The following is a 20,882-nucleotide window of genomic DNA, read 5'->3' as shown; positions in this document are numbered from 1 at the left end:
CCTCTGTGTGTTGATATCTTCACACTGGCTGCCTCAGCTTTATATATTCATATTACCACATCTGTAGAAAAGAGAACACTGTAGTGAAGGGAGCACTTGGGTTTCTTAGAAACTTCACCGAAAGACTCATTGTTTCTTGTCTCTAATTGGCTTTTGAGCCCATCCTCTAACCAAATACCATTCCTAGAAGGATGACATATATTCCTTTGGTTTTACCCAGTTAAGGCAAACTCCTGGAACTAGTGAGGGCAAAGAAGGAAATGTTGCTGGACACAAATTAGCACTGATATTAATTATTCCAATAGTGATTAATGGAATGAGTTCTCCAGAATGAGATATTTTGGAGAATAAAAAGAATTTTGTGATGGATAGCTCTTTTTGTATTTATTTTTTTTAACTTTTTTTTTTTTTCTTAAAGATTTTATTTATTCATGAGAGAGAGAGAGAGAGGGGCAGAGGCAGAGAGACAGGCAGAGGGAGAAGCCGGCTCCATGAAACCAAGCTTGGTTTCATTAGAGCCTGATGTGGGATTCCATCCTGGGACTCCCAGGATCACGCCCTGGGCCGAAGGCAGGTGCTAAACTGCTGAGCCACCCAGGGATCCTGGTCTTTTTGTATTTAAAAGAAAGCATTTTGATTTGGAAGAGAGTTACTTTGGAGTGCTTTTTGAAGTGTGCTTTTCTCTATGTGTTATCTATGTGTCTGTAGGTGTGTGTGTGTGAATTCTTTTTGCTATTTCCAACTTAACTGGATTATGACTTCTAATATTTTGTTGAGAATTTACACATATTTATATTTTGCATTCATATTCTTTTTTGTAATTTGTATTTTTCTTGCATTTTGTGGTATCAGGGTAATACTGGCTTCATAAAATAAATTTGGAAGTGTTCTCTGCTCTTCATATTTCTGGAAGAGATTGTTAAACATTGATTTTATTTTCTTCTTCAGTGTTGGTAAAATTAACCACGGAAGCCATCTGCATCTGGAAATTTTTTTTCTGGGAGGATTTTAAACTGCAAATTAAGTTTCTCTAGATGTAAAGACCAATCAGTTTACCTACAGTTGACACTTGAACAACGTGGGTATGAACTGCATGGGTCCACTTATGTGTGTGTGTTTTTTTTTTAATACAGTATAATAGTGTAAGTGCATTTTCTCTTAAGATTTTTTTCAAATTTTTATTTGAGTTCTAGTTAGCTAACATACAGTGCAGTATTGGTTTCATGAGCAGAATTCAGTGATTCATCATTTAAATGAAACAACCAGTACTCATCACAGGTGCCCTGTTTAATACCCATCACCCATCTAGCCCACCCACCACCCTCTTCCCTTCATCAATCCTCAGATTGTTCTCTGTCATTAAGAATTTTTGATGGTTTGTTTCCTTCTTTTTCTTTTTCTCATATGTTCATCTGTTTTGTTTCTTAAATTTCACAGAAGTGAAATCATATGGTATTTGTCTTCCTCTTACTTATTTTGAATACCCTCTAGCTTCATCCATGTTGTAGCAAATGACAGGATTTCATTCTTTTTGATGGCTGAGTAATATTCAGTTGTGGATGTGCTTGTGTGTGTATATGAATCTTACAATTTTATTAATAACATTTTTCTAACATATCTTATAAGAATGTAGTTTATAATGCACATACAAAGTATGTGTTAATCAACTGTTTATTATCACTAAGGCTACTAGTAAACAGTAGGCTGGTTAAGTTTTTGGGGATTCAAAAATTTCACGTGGGATTTTGACTGCATTGGAGATCAGTCCTCTTAACCCCAGGGTTCTTCAAGGGCCAACTATATTTCTTCTTGAGTGGGTTTTGATGGTTTGTGTTTTTTGAGGAATCGGTTCATTTCATCCTAGCTGTTGATTTTATGTGTGTAGAGTGGAGTATTGCCTTGTTATCTTTTGAATGTTTGTGGCAGCTGTAGAGATAATCTCCCCTAATTCCTTTAATTCCTAATATTAGTAATTCATGTTTTCTCTCTTTGTCGGTCCTATTAGAAGCTTGGTTTCATTGATCTTTTTAAAAAATTTATCATGGCTCACTTTAACCAAATCTTAGTAAATCAAACTCAGCAATATGTAAATAAATAATACTTCATGACTATTGCATGGTTGGTTTAATATTCAGAAATTAGTCATTGTAATTGAAAATATTCAGGGAATGAGAGAAAACCTATATGGTGGTTTCAGTAGATACAGAAAAAGCATTTAACAACACTCAAGATCAATCCGTGATAAAAGCTCTCAGCAAATGTGGATAGAAGGGAACTTCCTCAGCCTGATTTAAAGGCATTAAAACACATGGACACACACACTCTAAAATGAAACAAATGGAAAAAATTTGCCACATACTTAATATTGGAAGACAAGATGTATTCCCCTAAGATTATGAACTAGGTAAGAATGTCTGCTCTTCTACTTCTGTGTAGCATTGTGGTTGAGGTCCTAGCCAGTGGATTAAAGCAAGAAAAAGACAATAGAGATATGAAGATTGGAAATGAAGAAGTACAACTATCTTTACTTGTTGTCAATAAGATTTTCCATGAAGAAAATCTTAAGGAATCCTTTGAACAATGACAACAAAGTACTAGATTGAGTAAAATTTAATAAGGTCATAAGGTACAAGTTCAGTGTACAAAATAAATTGTATTTCTGTGTACTAGCAATAAACAGTCACAATGCAGTTTAAAAATATCATTTGCAGTAGCATAAAAAAATATGAACTGCACGTAGGTGAATTTAGCAAAATACATGTAAAACCTATACACTTAAAACTGTAAGTGATTATTGAGAGACATTTCAAGGGACTTAAATAAATGGGGAGAGATGCCATGTTCATGAATTGGAATATTCACTACCATTGAGATGTCATTTCTTTTAAAATTCATATTTGGATTTAAAGAAATCTAATTATAATGACTTCGTATAAATTGGTAGGCTGACTCTAAAACCTATGAAAAGGCAAAGCATGTGCAATAGTATAATATTTTAAAAAGAAGAACAAAGTTGAAGGATTTATATTACCTGATTTTAATATTTACTGTAAAGCTGCAGTAATGAGGACAGTCTTAATGATGCAGTCTTATTTCTTAATTTAGCATTAAGGACAGACATAGAGATAGTGGAAAAAAATAGAACTAGGACTGCACATATATAACAAGGTTAATTTTCAACAAAGGTGCCCAGGTAATTCAGCGGGTAAAAGGATAGCCTTTCCAATAAATCATGCTGGATGAGTTACATATCCCATAAAAAAATAACAAACCTTGACTCTTCATTGTACATAAAAATTAACTTAAAAGGGATCACAGATATAAACATAAAAGGGAAAAGTGTAAAACTTTTGGTAGAAAGCTTTGGAGAAAATCTTTGTGACTTTGAGGTAAGAAAAGAGTTCTTAGAATACAAAAAGCATAAACCATAAAAGAAAATTGGATAATTGGACTTCATAAAAATTAAAAATTTCTGCTCTCCAAAAGACATTAAGAAAATGAAAAGGTAGGTAAGACAAGACTTGGAGAAAATGTTTGTGATATACACAGACACATACTAATGTATTTAGAATATATAAATGATTTATATACCAAAGAAGGTTTATGAATAGCCACAAGCACAACGGTTGCCAGAGAAATTAAAATTCAAGCCACTATGAATATCCTACACACTCATTAGAATGCCTAAAATTAAAAAGGCCAGCAATACCAAAAATGTTGACAAGGATGGTAGAGCAACTAGAACTCTTCTACATTGTTGCTTAGTGTATAAAATGGAAGCTGTGGAGAGCTATTTATCAGTCTCTTGTAAAGTTAAACATCAACTTACCATATGGCTCAACAATTTTACTCTTAAATATTTCCATGATGCTCACAAAGGAGATCAGATCGTTTTATTTTTCTTACTAAGATTTTTGCATCAGTGGTATGTAAAATTATAGATTGAATTCTAAGCTCTCCTTTCCTGTGTTCTATAAAAATTTATGTTGGAGTTACTGTTCTAAACATTTTTTTAAAAATATTTTATTTATTTAAGAGAGCGAGCGAGAGAGCAAGCACGAGGGCAGGGATTGGGGCAGAGGGAGAGGGAGAAGCAGGCTTCCTACTGAGCAGCAAGCCTGCCATGAGGCTCAGTCCCAGGACCCTGGGATCATGACCTGAGTCATAGGCAGATGCTTAACTAACTGAGCCACCCAGGCACCCCACTGTTCTTAAAATTAAAGTAGAATCTATTCTGTGGAACTTCCAGAGTATGATACTTTTATGGTGGGTAGGTCTTTGAGAACTGCTCAGTTTCCTCAGCTTCTTGGTCTGTTTTGTTTGTTTAGACTTCATGTTTCTTATATAATTCAGTCATACATATATTCAGTTAATATGTATATTCAGTTAATATATATAAAATGTGTTATATATCTAATGTATCTCATTTTTATTTTATATGTTTCTGTATATAATATTAAATCTATAATATATAGTCATAGAAAATCATCAGTGGCATTCATTTTTTCAAATTTATTGGTAAGATATGAGTAAAGTGGGCTTTTTATAGTTTTCTTAGTTTTTCTCTGTTGATGCAGTCTTACTTTTTATTTTGCGTTTGTATTCCCTGGCTACTTTTTAAGCGCTGGTTAGGGGTAGAGTCATTGTATAGTTCTTCTGATAGAACTATCCTTGAATTTATATTTTTGACAATTTTCTTTATTTCTAATTCATTAGTTTTTGCCTTTTAACTTTTCTGATTCTTTTATTTTTTGCTCAAGTTTATCATTTTTTCTTCCTTAGACGGGATGTTGTGAATTCAGTTATTTTCATTTGTTCTTATGAAATAACATAAAATTTTCAAGTTACGAGTTTCTGAGAACTGTATTAGTTGAATCCTATGTTTTCATAATAAAGTTTTATTAATGTTTTATATATTCTACAGTATTGTTTTTCACTTCTTTTGACCAAGGGGTAGTTTAGATCTTTTAACTTTATCCAGTCTAGGTAAATAATCATAGTGATAGCCAGGAACTTCAATTTTACATTTCTCTTCCTTGGGCTTTTTAGCCCAGGTACAAACTGCTTTTTGTGGAACTAACCAGAATTGGTATAGAACAGGTGGGTCAGGCCTCTCTCTATTCCAGAGTTGTCAGCACCATGGAGGAGTATGCACTTCCAGGATTCCATAAATAAGTAGAGAACTGAAGCATAACTACCTATAAAAATTGAAATAATAACAGGCACTCTTAAGGATTTTAAAATAAGCATGATAAATATTTTGGATGAAATACTATTAACATAAAAAGAAATACATATTTAAGTGATCATGGAAGAGAGAGGATTATATGGGGGACTAAAGGCTTGATAAAATATTTGTCATAATAAAAAGCTGAGGAACAAAGAAAAATAAAAGGAGAGTATGTCTGTAATAACCCAGAACAAACATTCTGGTTATTGTTAACATGAAGAGAACTTAAGTGGGGATAAGATCCAGGAACTCATCCGGGAATGGTGGAATGTTTGTCTTGTTAGTGGGAAGATAATACTTATTGATAAGTTGAAAAGAATTGTTAGAATCACATGAAGAAGAAAATGTGATGTAAGTTTAGGACAAACGTTTTAAGAACGAATTTGTATAGCTTTAAAGCGTCAGAAGAAAGCACTGTTTGCCTAGTGGAAAAAGGGATGGAAGGAAAAAGAAAAGAATAGTAACTAAGCAATGTCAAATGTGACTTATTGATAAAATATGCGGAGTTTAATGCTTAACTGTCAGAGCCTTAGTAGCCTGTCAAATGGAGAAGGACAAAGTTGGGATATTTACTGAGATTTTTAAGTCTGGGTTAAGATGGGCCTTTCAGTTGGGGTTTGGGCTACTTGGTTATGTTTGGGTAAGGACCATAATACAACAGTTTAGAATTGGTAAGCTGTGAATTTAGAGGTAAGGAGTTCAGAGTTTTGGGGCTTAAGCCATCATTTGATAGTTTGCATCGAAGAGTTGATGGGTCTTTCAGGAAGTTCCTGGAATGAACAGTAAAATTATTTTGCAGCATTTATCTTTCTGGGCCAGGGTAACAATAAACTCATGTTGATGAAGACAGTATAATAATTAAGCCATTTTAATGTAGGTAGTAACAAGTGTGGATGATTTTTATTTTCAGAAGATAGAAATAATTGTGTTCCAGGGGTTGGGAAAGACTCATCCACTCCTTGTTACTTATTATTTTACTATGCTTTAGATTTATTTTAGGTTATATTCATGATTTTGCAGTTTATATTCATTAGTAAGATTGACCTGTATTCTTGTCATATGTTTACAGTGACTAGTTTTGCTATCAGCTAGTTTTGTTAGTTTCTCCCTCCCTGAATTGTTTCCTTTAATTTCAGGATTCTCTCTCTCTTAAAGATGGGTATAGATCTTTATATTTTGATTTTTTTACTCATATTTTTTTAATATTCACTTTCTTTTTCAGTATGATTAACCTGCTTTTTGATTGTTAAGGATCCTTATAGTTGCTGTTGTACTATGATTATCTAGCCCTATTGTACTTTCATGATTATTACTAAGTATATATTTTCCCTTCCTTTGAATTTGTACCAGAAGAGCATGGTCGTATTATGACTTAGCTTAACATTTTTTGAACTACCCTCCCCATTTCTTGAATTAATCCACCCCTTTTTTTTTAAACTTAGTTAAGTTGGTAGATATCTCATGCTGTGACCAGGAAGAAAATGAAGGAGAGTTACAATTTTAGTTTTCTTTTACCTTCCTATTGTCAACATGTCATCTTTAGGGAAATATATTGAATAGGGTTTATTATTCTTAAGGAAAAGCGAACCCCATGTTGGGTATTATTTTTGGTCCTTATACTCCTGCTTTGGTTTTTTATATGTTAAAAAATTAAAACAGACCTTCTATGTAGGGCATGTTATTAATGACAGTTATTTTCCCTCACCTAAAATATAGGAAGTTCACAAATGGGTGCTACCATAGTAGATGCTTTGGATACCCTTTATATCATGGGACTTCATGAAGAATTTGGAGATGGGCAAAAATGGATTGAAGAGAACCTTGATTTCAGTGTGGTGAGTATACAATTGATGACTTCTTTGATCGGCTATGAAAAGACAGTGTCTAAACCATGGTGGTTTTGAGCATTATACCAGCAGTTTAAGGAAATCCTAAATTCCCTGTCTTCTTTGGAGATTAGAGTTGTTATTTAACTTTTGCATAAAATACATACTCTTTTTCACCATCTTCCTTTCACTTTTCATAACCTTATCATTTGAGGCAGTGTGTTAAGCAATAGTAACAGAAAAAAAAAAAACACACACAGGACTAGAAATACCAGGCAAGCATAAACTACTTTATAAACAATAAGCATTTTGTTAATTTTTATTTATTTATATATATTTTAAAGATTTATTTATTTATTCATGAGTAACAGAGAGGCAGAGACATAGGCAGAGGGGGAGAGCAGGCTTTTCGCAGGAGCCCAATGTGGTTCTCGATCCCAGATCCCAGGATCATGACCTGAGCCAAAGGAAGCCGCCCAACCACTGAGCCACTCAGGCATCCCACATTTTGTTAATTTTTAAAGATTCAATAATCCGGTATAGCTTTGATGAGCCTTCATAACAAGGCTGATGCCCCTCTTTCCAGCATTATGGCATAGTTGTTAAGTGGTGTGGCTGAAGTTTGAAGCCTGGCACAGCTACATTCTCACTGTGTGACTTGGGAAAGTTCCGTATTTTTTTCTAAACCTGTCATAAAATTACTATTGCATTGCAATATTGTAAGGAATATTTGAGATAATCTGGTACACATTAAGTGTAATTATTATTGTGGTAGGAATTATTTTCATTATTGCTAGTATTCACTCACAAGTTGTATGGACTATTTTTTCATATTCATTATCTTTAGTATTTTAGTGTTTGCTGTTCTTTCTCTTGCTGTGGTCAGAAGTCACTCTTTCACTATGTGTTTTTCTCTGGCAGATTCTGCATCACTCAAGTTGTGATTTAAATCCATAATTATTTCTTCTCTCATGCTTTTCTGATGCTAACCACACAAAAATGGATTACTTTTTAAATATTATTATTGCATCTTAAACATACATCAGTTAGACAATTTTTATTATCAGTTAGATTTAGGTTTGCCTGTGAGTGGCAGAAAATCTAATGTAAAATAGCTGAAATAAGATAGATGTTTATTTCCCTTTCATGTAATTAGGCACAGAGAGTAAGCAGTTTAAGGTTAGCTTGGTTTAGGATACTTAGTCTTTTTTTTTTTTTTCCACAATGCATAGGCAGGTGAAACAATTTTATTTCACAATTGCCTTTAAAACCTTGAATACACTATGTTCTTCATATAAAAACATTACTGCAGATATCTTACTTTCTAGAAAATGATTATATAGACCCTCTCAAAGAAAAATATACACCATTCTATGGTTTCAGACAAGTTGCTTGGACTGGTTGCTAAAACATACCATAAGACCACCCTGTGTCTTTTTGTTCAAAGTATAGATTATTGTCATCAGTACAGTACATTCTTACATATTTAATAATACACATATAGACTGGTTTGTGACTTAATGTTCCATTGGTTCTTCAGACTTTCCTGCAGGTTCATGAGCAGATTGAGCAGGCTATGCCCTTTTCTGGTGTCTTTGAAACTTTCCAGGAATGGAGATAAATCATCATCATCAGTTGTGAACTCTAAGTCTTTACCAACAATTCCAGTGGAAACATTCTTTATAGTTAGGTCTTGTTTTGCAGGAAGTGTTTAACTAGTTCATTCAAATTGCACTCCATAAACCTAGATGTATGTCTCTCCAAGTATAAGTACAAGCTGATTGAGAACAGGCTCCAGTGGGCATGGTTTTACATCAAAATAGTTGGCAGATGGACAAGTTTAGAAAATGTGAGGGCCCGTATCATCTTAACCAGCAATAAGAGTACAACACCATGTAGTCTCCGGCCATTTATTTGTGTTAGTATTTAGTTCTTGCTTCTAATTAGTGATACAAGACAAGACATAGGAAGAGATCTGTCAAATACAAATCTGGAATCCAAACACTCCTGGTGCACAAAATTACATAACAGTCTAGCATCAGCAATAAGTGCCACAATTGAGATACCACTATGGTTGTCAACATGGAGAATTTTCTTCTGATGAACTGCAAGCTCTGATTGTGCCATCTTCAATGCAACCAACACTGCATGGATTTTGTATTTTAGACCAATGTGGCTGAACCTTGTTTGACAGCTTCCATTACATACTCAATTTGATGAACCTGCCCCGAGGGCTCCAAACAGTGACATCATTGTCATACTGTTTATGAAACATGGTTCCAGGGCGAGTCTGGCTATGGCCTCCTGCAAGAGATTCAGGTTCAGAAGCCCTTTATTTTGTTGCTCTGTCAACTTCAGTGTATAGCTTCAATCTCATGGTTCAAGGTGGTTCCTTATGAAGCTCCTAATTGGAGAAAAGAGGAAAGATATGTGAGTCTTCTGTAAAAACAGTTTATAGGAATTGGTTATTCCAATTTTGCTTGTATACCATTGGGTAGATCTGACTCATATAGCCCAACTTAGTGAAAAGGAAGTGTGAGAGATATAGTCCCCCCTTTTTTTCCTCCTGTTTGGCTACGTGGTCCTTAGAGGATTTTTTTTTTTTTTGCATCGTATTTAAGAAATCCCTACTCTTCTTGAAGAGTATTGAATATTCCTGTATTTTGTTCTGAATGTTTTAAAGTTTGGCATTTGCATTTAGGTCTTTAATTCATATGAAATTGATCTTGTGTGTAAGGGTGAGAGAGGCAACTATCAGTTGATCCTAGAACCATTTATGTCCTTGCTATTTATACATGCCACATAAGTTATATGAGTCAGTTCTTTTCTGTTGGCTTAAAGTGTCTTAACTGCAGTATTTTTATAGGAAGCTTGATATCTGATCTTGTTCTATTAGGAAATTATCTTAGCAGTTCTCAGCTCTTTGTTCTTGTAAGCTCTGGAGTACTGTTGACATTTTGATGAGAATTGCATTCAATTTACGGATTAATTTGGAGAGAATTGACATCTGTACAGTCTCAAATACTCCTGTCCATTAACATGTCAGCTTATTAGGCTTTATAATCCGCTAGTATATCATTGTATCAGTTTGCTCAATCAGGAACCAGAATTATACCATTTATTTTAATTAGAGGATTTAATGTTTAGAATTGTTAACCAATTAACAAGGAATTGAAAAGGCAAAAAGAGAACATTGTAGTATCACAAGAGGTAGTAACAACAATAAACATCTACCTCCTTGGGACTGTGAGAACAGTGGGAAGAAGTTGGGATTATTGAAATTTAGTACTTAGGGACTGTTTCTGGTACATTAGGAGCTTTTAAAAGGGCTTTTTTAGAGTTGGGACTCAGACCTCTGAGGAGAGGATCCCTAGCTGGTCCTTGGTATTTCAAAGGGCCATGGTGAGGCTGATTTGGAGAATGGTGTGTGGCAGGGGAACTGTAATGTGGAACCAAGTGCCACTGCCAGGGCAAAGAATGATGGCTGGTTTGACACTGTCAGAAACCAGAAGTAAATTGGAAGGAAGAAGTCCTTTCTCCTTCCTGCAGCCTTGTATTATCTTTGTAAAACCTCCTGTTGGCAGGGCCCATATGGGAGCCAGCTGGCTAATGAGACATAGATTTGCAGAGTTCCAATTCCAGTATACCAAAGTACACTATAGAAGGATAGATTTGAACCTGAGAGGGGAAAAAAGCTTAATAATCAGCACAGTCATTTACCATCCCTTTACCCTTAACCTTTCTGTGTCATATGTTACAGCTGTATATTTTGCATATAGTGTGTATTTGGATTTTGTTATTTTTATCCAGCCTTGGAGTCTTTTAACTATCAAGTTTGGAATATTTGCATTTATTGTGATAACATATATTTGCAGTTGGCTCTTCCATCTTTGTTTTTCAACCTATATTATTGTATTTTTCATTGTTTTTATTTTCTGCTTCCCTTATTCTCAATTAAATTACCTCATGTCTCTCCCCCCCCCCCCCACTTCATTGACATTTATACTTGTCATTTCCATTCATTTTGGGGCAGTTCTTGAAATTTTATATGTACACGTAATTGAAGTTTAATCAGTTTTTCCTCATCCTGAAGAATATAAGTGTCTTAGAATTCTTTAATTTACTCATCTCCCTCTTATGTATAATTATTATTCAGCTGGTTCCAACTTGTATTTGAAACTTTCAAATTGAGGAATGAATGGATGACTGACTGAATGGAGGAATAAATGAATGAATTTATTGAATGCCTCCTCTGTGACAGGCATTGTTCTGGCTCCTGTGGATACGGTAATCAGCAAAACAGAGTCTTCTTGCTCTTTGAGTTTGTACTTTAGTTTTGGGAGGAAAAACAGTAAATAAATATTCAAGTCACATATAGTATATCAGGTGGTGATAAGTGCTGTGAAGAACTAGGAGAGCAAATAGGATTGAAGTAAGTAGTGTGGGGTTGCCATTTTACATGGGGTGGCTAGCTAAGTACTCTGTTATATAGTAACATTTCTAAGAAGACACCCAATGGAAGCTACATGGATATAAGGCTCTATCATAATGGATGTTATAGTTGAGTATAGGATTAGAGAAGTTGATTATTTTCTCAACCTGGGAAAGGTACAGTTTCATTGTCTTCCTGTTTCTGTTATACTATTGGAAAGTATGCTATCAGTCTAATTTTTCATAGGTAATATGTCTTGTTTTCCCCTTGTTTTAATCTTTTTTTCCTACCTTCTAGAATTCAATTACCAAATACACATGTGTGGATTATTCTTTAAAGGACTCATATTATTCCATCAGTCTAAGAATTTGTTTTTATCAATTTTGGAAGATTTGCAGTTGTTACTCCTTTGAATATTGCTTGTTGTCCCATTCTTTCCCTTCTGCCTTTAGAGCTCTTCTCTTCTGTCTCTCTTGTGAGGGAAGTTCTCAATTTTACAAATAAAGAATTATAAGCAATCAGATGTGATGATAAGTATTAATTGAAGAAATGATGCAGAAAGAGATTAGTGATGGGGGCTTACTTCATTCTATATTGTGAGTTTGGAAAAACCTGTTCACAGAACTGTAGGTAAAGTGTAAAGATTGACATACAGGAGTGAGTTTGGTAATTTTAGAACAGTAAGTAGACCCATTTGGTAATAATGCAGTGAGTCAGGAGGACTTCTATTGGTAGGAGATGATGTCAGACAGATAGTGGGGAGTCTGAATATGTTGGGTCTTATCAGTTATTTTGTTCTGAGTGTAACCAAAAGTCATAGTAAGGGTTTGCACACAAAATTACTGAACGTAACTTAAAGGTGTAAGAGGTTCACTCTACCTACAGGGTGCTGAATAAATAGAGTGTAAGGAGAGGCATAAGGCTGAAATTAGGGGAACTGGTTAGGAGGTTATTGTTTCAGTGAGTAATAGAGGCCTGCCCTCCTCTCTTTCACTGTCTCTCTGTATTTAGTGAATGTCTGCTATGTGCCCTGCAATATACTATGTAGTGGGAATATATGAAGTGTAGTATAAAGCATTTTCCTTTCGTGGGTGGGGTGGGATGATAGATATGTTATTAAAAAATTCCATTATATTGTGGAAGATTTTATATCAGAGATATGTACTTGTGTTAGCAAATTATGTGTTCTGCCTATTAATGTTAGAAAGACTTCAGGATGATACTGTATTTCCTTTTCATTTTTATTAAAAACATTTTAGTTATGAACATTATATCAGTCTGTAGTGTATATCTTGTGGATTCTTTGGTCATGTTCTCTGCCACTTCTACTTTTCTTTCCATGTATTAGAATTTTTCTCAGCAATATCTAAATCTGTATCTAAATATGAACATATATACTTTATCTGGTAAGGTTATTAATGCTATTTTTGTGCCAAATTCTCTTCTGTTTTTGTTTGGCTTTTAATTTTGTTTGTAATTGTTTTTCTTAAGGAAATTTTCATTTTGGGGAAATTCAAGTCTTCCTATCATCATGTATTACCAATATAGTTACTTTGTCAAGGAAATTTATATGTTGTCACATTTTCTCCTACTTTGTTGTAATTTTTTCTACATTTATTTCTAAACTATTTATATTTCATTTTGAGAGACAGATAATCTGAAATGAGTATCTAAATTAATTTCTAGCCTAGGATCCAGTTTTCTCAACATTATTAATTGAATAATCCATCATCCTATCATTTTTTGGTGCCTCTTTTAACATTAAGTTTTTATGTATATGAGGAAAAATATTTAAAACTCATGAGAAATATATATATATATAAATGGACAGTGTGCTGTAGTAACTAGAACAGAAGGAAATGGACCCAGTAGGGAAACTGCTATTCCAGAATTCAAGAAGTGAAGGCTTTCATGAGAGAATAATCAAGAGCATTAAATATTGTGATAATTTCAGAATAATAGATAAGATACATAAAAATGATTTTGGCTAATAGGAAGCTGTGGTGACAGTAATAGAGGAGTTTCAGTAACAATGGGAAATGAGATTGCAGTTGCATGAGAAATGAAGGTATGGGAAGTGGAAAAAACATTCTCTCAGGGTGTTTGTGAGAAACGTATAAAGTACTGAAAATATATGGAAAACTATAAAGTTTTATGTATATGTAAATATTTTCAACATGTTTTCACAGAATTCAGAGGTGTCTGTGTTTGAAGTCAACATTCGATTTATTGGAGGCCTGCTTGCAGCTTATTACCTTTCAGGAGAAGAGGTGAGCCACTCAGGTAGTCATTTTTTTGTGGGGAAGGCGCTCTGAACAGACTTTAATAAAATGAAAGTTTTCCCCTTACAGCATATTATTTTTTCTTAATTATGTAATGTTGAATTCATGTAAAGTTTTGCTGAGAGAACTAGATTCTTCAGGTAGAACCTTGGGAATAATGATTTTCCCTTTTTTTGAGAATTTTAGTAAAATGTGAATTCATCGCAGATCCTATCTCTGTATACACCACTTCTCCTTTGCAGGAACTGTCCTTCTCCAGGATTTTGCCGCTGTAATTAATTACATGGTTGAAATGGGGGCAGGGGGATGGGAGGCGGTGGTTAATAAGATCAGAATTAAGGAATGAATCAGGAAGAATGAATATTAATTAGTTATAAAAATTAATTATAAAAGCTCCCTTTTTGGAAATTAAATGAAATTTTTTGCTATAGATTTAAAAAGCAACACAGCAATAACTCTGAATTCTTCTTTCTGGAAGTCTTGGTGTATGTAATATACATAGATTACATACATACATAGATTTGAGACCTGCTGTGATGGAGAAGTGGGTGTGGGAAATTCCTTTTTACTACTCAGGTGGGTTTAAAGGATGGAGTTGGAGAGTGGGAGGAAGATACTAAAGAAAGAGGTTTTAAGTCATTTCTATTTTGTTTCATCAGGAAATTCTATATTAAATGGTCTAAATGATTGTAAGAGCTCTTTGTAAATTTAAGAAAATTCATCTTTTGTTATATGTGTTGTTGGTATTATACTTAACTGTTTGCCTAGGGGCACTGGGTGGCCCAGTGGTTGAGCGTCTGCCTTCAGCTCAGGTCATGATCCCGGGGTCTTGGGATTGAGTCCTGCATCAGGCTCCCTGTGGGCAGCCTGCTTCTCCCTCTGCCTATGTCTCTGCCTCTCTCTGTGTGTCTCTCATGAATAAATAAATAAAATCTTTAAAATAAAAAAAGTAAAAAAATGTTTGCCTAATCCAAGGTCAGAAGGATTTTCTCTTATGTTTTCTTCTAAAAGTATTATGGTTTTACTTTTAAGTCTATAATTCATTTTGAGTTAAATTCTATTATGCTGTGAGGTACAGGTTGAGCTTTCTTTCCTTTTGGATATTAAAAAATTATAACAATATTTATTGAAAAGACTCTTTTTTTCTCTATTTAATTGACTTGGCACTTTTGTTGAAATCAGTTAACCACATGCGTGAGTCAGCGTCTCATCTCTGTGCTCTTGCTGTTTGTGTCTTTTTGTCACACTGTGTGAACTACACTGTGTTCATTATTATGGCTTTATGGAAAGTGTTGAAATCAGGTTGTGTGAGTCTTCCAACTTTGTTCCTTTTCAAAATTCTCTTGGCTATTCCGGTTTTCTGTGTAAATTTTAGAATCAGTTTGCTGATCTCTACAGAATATTCTACTGGGATTTTGATTGGGATTACCTTGAATCTATAGATGAGTTTATTTTTTTTTAAAGATTTTATTTATTTATTCATGAGAGAGAGAGAGGCAAAGACACAGGCAGAGGGAGAAGCAGGCTCCTCGCAGGGAGCCTGATGTGGGACTCGATCCCGGGTCTCCAGGATCACACCCTGGGCCAAAGGAGGCGCTAAACCGCTGAGCCACCGGGGCTGCCCTATAGATGAGTTTAGAGAAAATTGGTATGTTAACAAATATGGAATCTTCAAACCGTGAACTGTATCTGTCCAATTTATTTGCCCTTTAATTTTCTTCCTTGATATTTTTAGTTTTTAGCATATAGATCTTTTATATATTTTGATAGATTTATACGTATTTTATACTTTTTGGTCCTATTATAAGTGGGACTGTATTTTTTATTTCAATTTCTAGTTGCTTATTGCTAGTATATATAGATACAATTGATTTAAAAGAAAGTTTTAATAAAGACTTAAATTTTCAGCTGGCTTAGGCCATCTTCTTTATCCCTGAATAACTTCCTGGTGCTGTCATTTTAAAAAATATTATAACGTGTACATAACAAAATTTTTCATTTACCATTACAGTTCAGTAGCATTAAGAACAGGAGTCACACTGTGCAGTATACTGTTGGGGAATGACTGCATGGGAAGTTTCCATTTTTTAATATCTTTCTTCGTATCTTCAACATTTCTATATACAGAGTTGTTTCCCTTATTCTCCATCAGTTTTAATTACATTTAGCAGAACCCTTAGTATCCAGTGAAAACTAGGTAGTAATTAATTGTGAACTCTTATACCAAAACTCTTTATAAGACAAATTTATGAATTTATTTAGCACAAAGCACATTTATCAACAAATTTAAATATCCTTAATTTCTTTGCAATAGGAAGTCAAAAGCACAGACCTACTTCCGGTAATTAATGCTGTAGCATTTTATTCCATTTGGAAAAGACCTAGATGCCAATGAATTTAATTTTAATTACCATCCAAGCAAAACTTAAAGTTTAGATTACCAAAACCTTTGAAAGCTATCTTAACAATATCTATAAAAACTTTGAGACAGACAAGATAAACCATCAAGTTGTTATTTTTTGCTAACAGATTGCAACAGAGAGATAACCTGAGCTAATTGACCTTTAGCAAACCTTTTTTTTTTTTTTTTTAAAGATTTTATTTATTTATTCATGATAGTCAGAGAGAGAGAGAGAGGCAGAGACACAGGCAGAGGGAGAAGCAGGCTCCATGCACCGGGAGCCTGACGTGGGATTCGATCCCGGGCCTCCAGGATCGCGCCCTGGGCCAAAGGCAGGCGCCAAACCGCTGCGCCACCCAGGGATCCCGACCTTTAGCAAACCTTGACGGAATAAAAGTTTTGTATTTAATGCTGATAATCTTCAAAGATACATCTATCATAATTAAACCAACAAAGTTAAATTAGCTTAAATACTGAATATGCTTCACCTGGGTCCACTTTTAAAAGTTTGTGTGTTCCCCATTTGTTAATTTTTTTTTTATTTATTTTTATTTATTTATGATAGTCACAGAGAGAGAGAGAGAGAGGCAGAGACACAGGCGGAGGGAGAAGCAGGCTCCATGCACCGGGAGCCCGATGTGGGATTCGATCCCGGGTCTCCAGGATCGCGCCCTGGGCCAAAGGCAGGCGCCAAACCGCTGCGCCACCCAGGGATCCCTGTTAATTTTTATCTCTGTGCCGACAATAGTGGGGAAATCTGAAATGAGTGGTGTGTATGCAGGCAGCACCCACAGTGGTGCAGAAACAGGAGCAGAGGGAGGGGAGACAGAAGAGGCAAAGTGCAGCCAGAGGCTGAGAAAAAAGGGTTCCCAGTTTTAAAGCTCATCCACTTGGACAGCTGAGCAAACGCCATGTTCTTCCACCAATAGGTGGAATGAGGCCATCCATGTCAGGCCAGAGAAGACAGGGAATTTCCTCCAAACAGAGTTTCAGCAGCTGCTTGGGAATTTTTCTTAAAATCTCCATCCTCAGGTAGACTGACTACAGTTGGCTCCAGTTATAACCATTAACCTGGGAAATGAATGAGGGAGAAGCCCTCAACATCTATTAGGAGGAACAGTGAGAGAGAGAGAGAGATGTAAGTAGCATAAGCCAGCTGGGAATTCCCCATCAGTATACAAGTTGATTTTTATATTGACCGTTGTACTCTGAGATTTTTCTAAATTCACTAATTCTAGTTGCTTTTATATAGATTTTAATAGATTCTTTGGAATATTTTCATTTGAATATTTATTTATTCATGAGAAATACACACAGAGAGGCAGAGACATAGGCAGAGGGAGAAGCAGGCTCCCCTGCAGGGAACCCAATGTGGGACTCGATCCCAGGATCCCAGGATCATACCCTGAATCAAAGGCAGACACTCAACAGCTGAGCCACCCAGGTGTCCCTAGAAGGAGAGAATCTTAAGCAGGCTCCACACCCTGCACAAGCCTGATGCAGGGCTTGATCTTACCACTCCAAGATTATGACCTGAGCCGAAATCAAGAGTCTGACATTTAACTGACTGAGCCACCTGGGCGCCCTGTTAGCCATACGTTTTTTGTAGATGCCCTTTATAGTCTTGAAGAAGTTCCTTTCCATTCCTAGTTTGCTAAGATTTTTTATTCATTGTGGATGGATATTTTGAATGTTGTCAGATGTTTTTGTGGTATTTAATAAATTATATTTGATGTTTTTTCTTTATTTGTTGATTTGCAGATCAATTAGGTGATTTTTGAATGTCATACCAACCTTGCAATTTCAGGGAGAAGCCTATTTGGTCATGATGTATAATCCTTTTTATGTACTGCCAAAATTGATTTGGTAGTGCATTATTGAGAAATTTTTACATTTTTATATTTGGGTAGGATATTGACCTATATGTAGTTTTAGTATCTTTGTGTGTATGTTTTACCTAAGAGTAATGCTGACCTTAAAATATGAGCTGGAAGTGTTTCCTCTTTTCTACTTCTTTATAAAAAATATTTTATTTATTTATTGAGAGAGAGTGAGAGGGAGCACTTGAGGGGGGCGGGCCAGAGGGAGAAGCAGACTCCCTGCTGACCGGGGAGCCTGACAGGGGGCTCGATTCTGATACTCCGGGATTGTGACCTGAGCTGAAGGCAGACACTTAATCCACTGAACCACCCAGGCATTCCTCTCTTTTCTTCTTCTTTTTTCTTTCCCCTTTTACTGGAGTTTTTGTACAATTGGTACTATTTCTTCTTTAATTGTTTGGTAGATACTCTTCTGAAGCCACATGGTTGTGGAGCTTTTTGCTATATTTATGCTTTAGGTGGTCAGTTGTTTTTTTTAGAACTATACAGAATAAGAAAAAATATGCCTTTTAATCTTTCAATTATTTTTGTTGGTCTTCATTTTTCTGTTAGTTCAGATTTGTCTGATATATATTCCTTTTGTATGAAAAGCTTCCTTTAACTTTTTGTATAGTGCATGTCTCCTGGTTGTGGATTCTCTCAGTTTCTGTTGGTCTGAAAGTGTTTCTTTTTCAGTTTGGAAAGATAATTTCTTTGTACGTATATTTCCTTTTAACACTTTAAAGAGGTTACTGCATTTGCTGAGAGTTTGCATATAGTTTGTGAGAAGTGAGAAGTGAGAGTTTGTGAGAAGTCTCCTTTAATTCTTTCTTCCTCTGTGTGTAATGTGCCTTTGCCCCTCCTTTGGCTGCCTTTAAGATAATGTGTTCATACTTTATTTCATATGAAAAATCTGAGTAGTTTTACTTTTTTTCTTTTGGGCGGGGCAAGTAGCATTTCTTTATCTTGCTTGAGGTTCTCTGAGCTGCTTACGTGTACGGTTTGGTAGCTTTATATTTGAAAAGTTCCTATTATCTTTTAAAATATTTTTTTCTGTCTCTTCTGCTCCTGGAATTCTAACTGTACATACATTAGACTGTTTGAAAGTATCTCCTAGCTCTTGAATTCACTATTCTTTTTTAATCTACCCACTGCTTTCTTACTCCTTGTGTTTCAGTTTGGGTAATTTTTATAGACCTATCTTCAAATTCACTGATTTTCTTTTTTGGTCAGCTCCATTGAATCTGCTTTTAAGCCTGTTAAAGGCTTTCTGCATCTCTATTACTTTAATTTCTAAAAAAAAAAATATTTCTAGTAATTTATTTTTCTTTTATAATTTGTTTCTCTGCTACAGTTCCTCATTGTCTTCATGTTTTCCACCTTATCCACTAATTAGGTCTTTTAACATGTAATCAAAGTCATTTTAAATTCTCAGGTTATTTTAACCTCACCAAGCTTGGTTTGTCACTTGTTTTTTCTGTAGAAAGTGGATTTTTTCCATATTTAGGTATTTCATAATTTTGGACTGAATGCCAAATATCATGTATAGGACAGTAAAGACAGATTAGTGTCAGGGGTTCAGTCATTTTAACTAGAGTTGAACTATGTTTTGGTTTTTTACTGCAGGGATTACCCACGTTGTGTGTGTGGTAACTAGTTTCAAATTCCTCTAACATTACCTTGTAATTAGAGTGCGCCTGGCAGGCAAGTTTTTCTTGATGTTCTGGCTCTTCCCTCCACTTCAGGCATTTTGTGTATGCCTGCTCCTCAGAGAGGGTCTCTCTCCACCCCAGCCTTGCCTCCGCTCCGCCTACAGGCATAGGCTGTTGTCACTTCATGCTTCTAACCTTTATGTCTATACTCTTTTCTGTTTTGATCTTTAAATATAGGGAGCCAGGAATTCACACTAATAGCTCTAATTTCAGCCCAACAGCATAAGGTATATTCTGGCTTTCTGCCTTCATATTTCTCCTTTTCTTAGTGTGAAATCTATCTACTGTTATGCCTCATACTTACCTGCTTGCTTAGTCCTACTGTATGAATCTGCTAGCTGCCTTGTTCAGTAAGTACATTCTGTTCCCATGGACCCCTGGCCCCTCTGTGATTTTACTCCCCTTTACTTGGCTGGCTTCACTTTCCCCCAGTTGGTCTTAGGCCCTCTCCTGGACAGCGCTGCCCACCCTAGGTATACTGTCTGGGCACAGACCCCTGACTTCAGGAGCTTCTGAGCTGAAATACTAAATAATGAAAGGAGGAAGGAAATGAACTATTTTGATGCCTTCAGTTTCAGAGTTATTTCCAGATTAGATATTATAAGATGTCCTTGAGTAAGGAAAGCCTTTTTTTTTTCATACATGAAAGTATGTATGAAAATACTCTCTATAGATAGAGGAAGTACTAAATTTTGGAGATGTAGATGACAAGCTTGATTAGTTTTCATACCAAAAGACATATGATTTAAAATTAATTATGAACGGCTTATGAAAGAGAAGTGTCAAACTTGGCTGTTTCATGTTAGACTCACTATGTGAAGGTTGAAACAAAATGTTGAAATTTTGGTTGTTACAGCCTTACGAAAATATTAAAATGCTGGAAAAAGTATATAATGTTACCAGTATTCCATTTTTGCTGTTTGTATCCATCAGACTTCAAGAATAAACATTTTGAAGTGGAAGTAAGCACATATGCTTTGAAGTTTGGAGCTTGGGTTCCTGCTCTGCCTCATAATGATATTTGGCAAGCTATTTACCTCTATAACAAGTTTCTTCATCTTTGAAAATGTAAGAGAATTCACTTGAGAGTTGTAAGGATTAAGTTATGTGAAAGTGCCTAACATAGTGCCTGATCAACAG

General features: G+C 35.2%; 1 protein-coding gene across 2 annotated transcripts in view; it reads left to right on the top strand.

Moving 5' to 3' along the window:
* MAN1A2 (mannosidase alpha class 1A member 2) overlaps positions 1-20,882 on the top strand; it is a 182,496-nt gene that overhangs the window by 54,375 nt on the left and 107,239 nt on the right. For both annotated transcript variants that reach the window (XM_041754200.1, XM_041754201.1), the window contains 2 exons: positions 6,947-7,065; positions 13,678-13,758. In XM_041754200.1, the coding sequence (XP_041610134.1) occupies positions 6,947-7,065; positions 13,678-13,758 (200 nt within the window). The remainder of the gene's footprint in view (positions 1-6,946; positions 7,066-13,677; positions 13,759-20,882) is intronic.

Source organism: Vulpes lagopus, chromosome 5 (genome assembly GCF_018345385.1).
Source record: "Vulpes lagopus strain Blue_001 chromosome 5, ASM1834538v1, whole genome shotgun sequence".
In the NCBI taxonomy this organism is placed as follows: Eukaryota; Metazoa; Chordata; class Mammalia; order Carnivora; family Canidae; genus Vulpes; species Vulpes lagopus.
The sequence above is the reverse complement of the archived record's forward strand: the minus strand, read 5'-3'. Positions and strand labels throughout refer to the sequence as shown.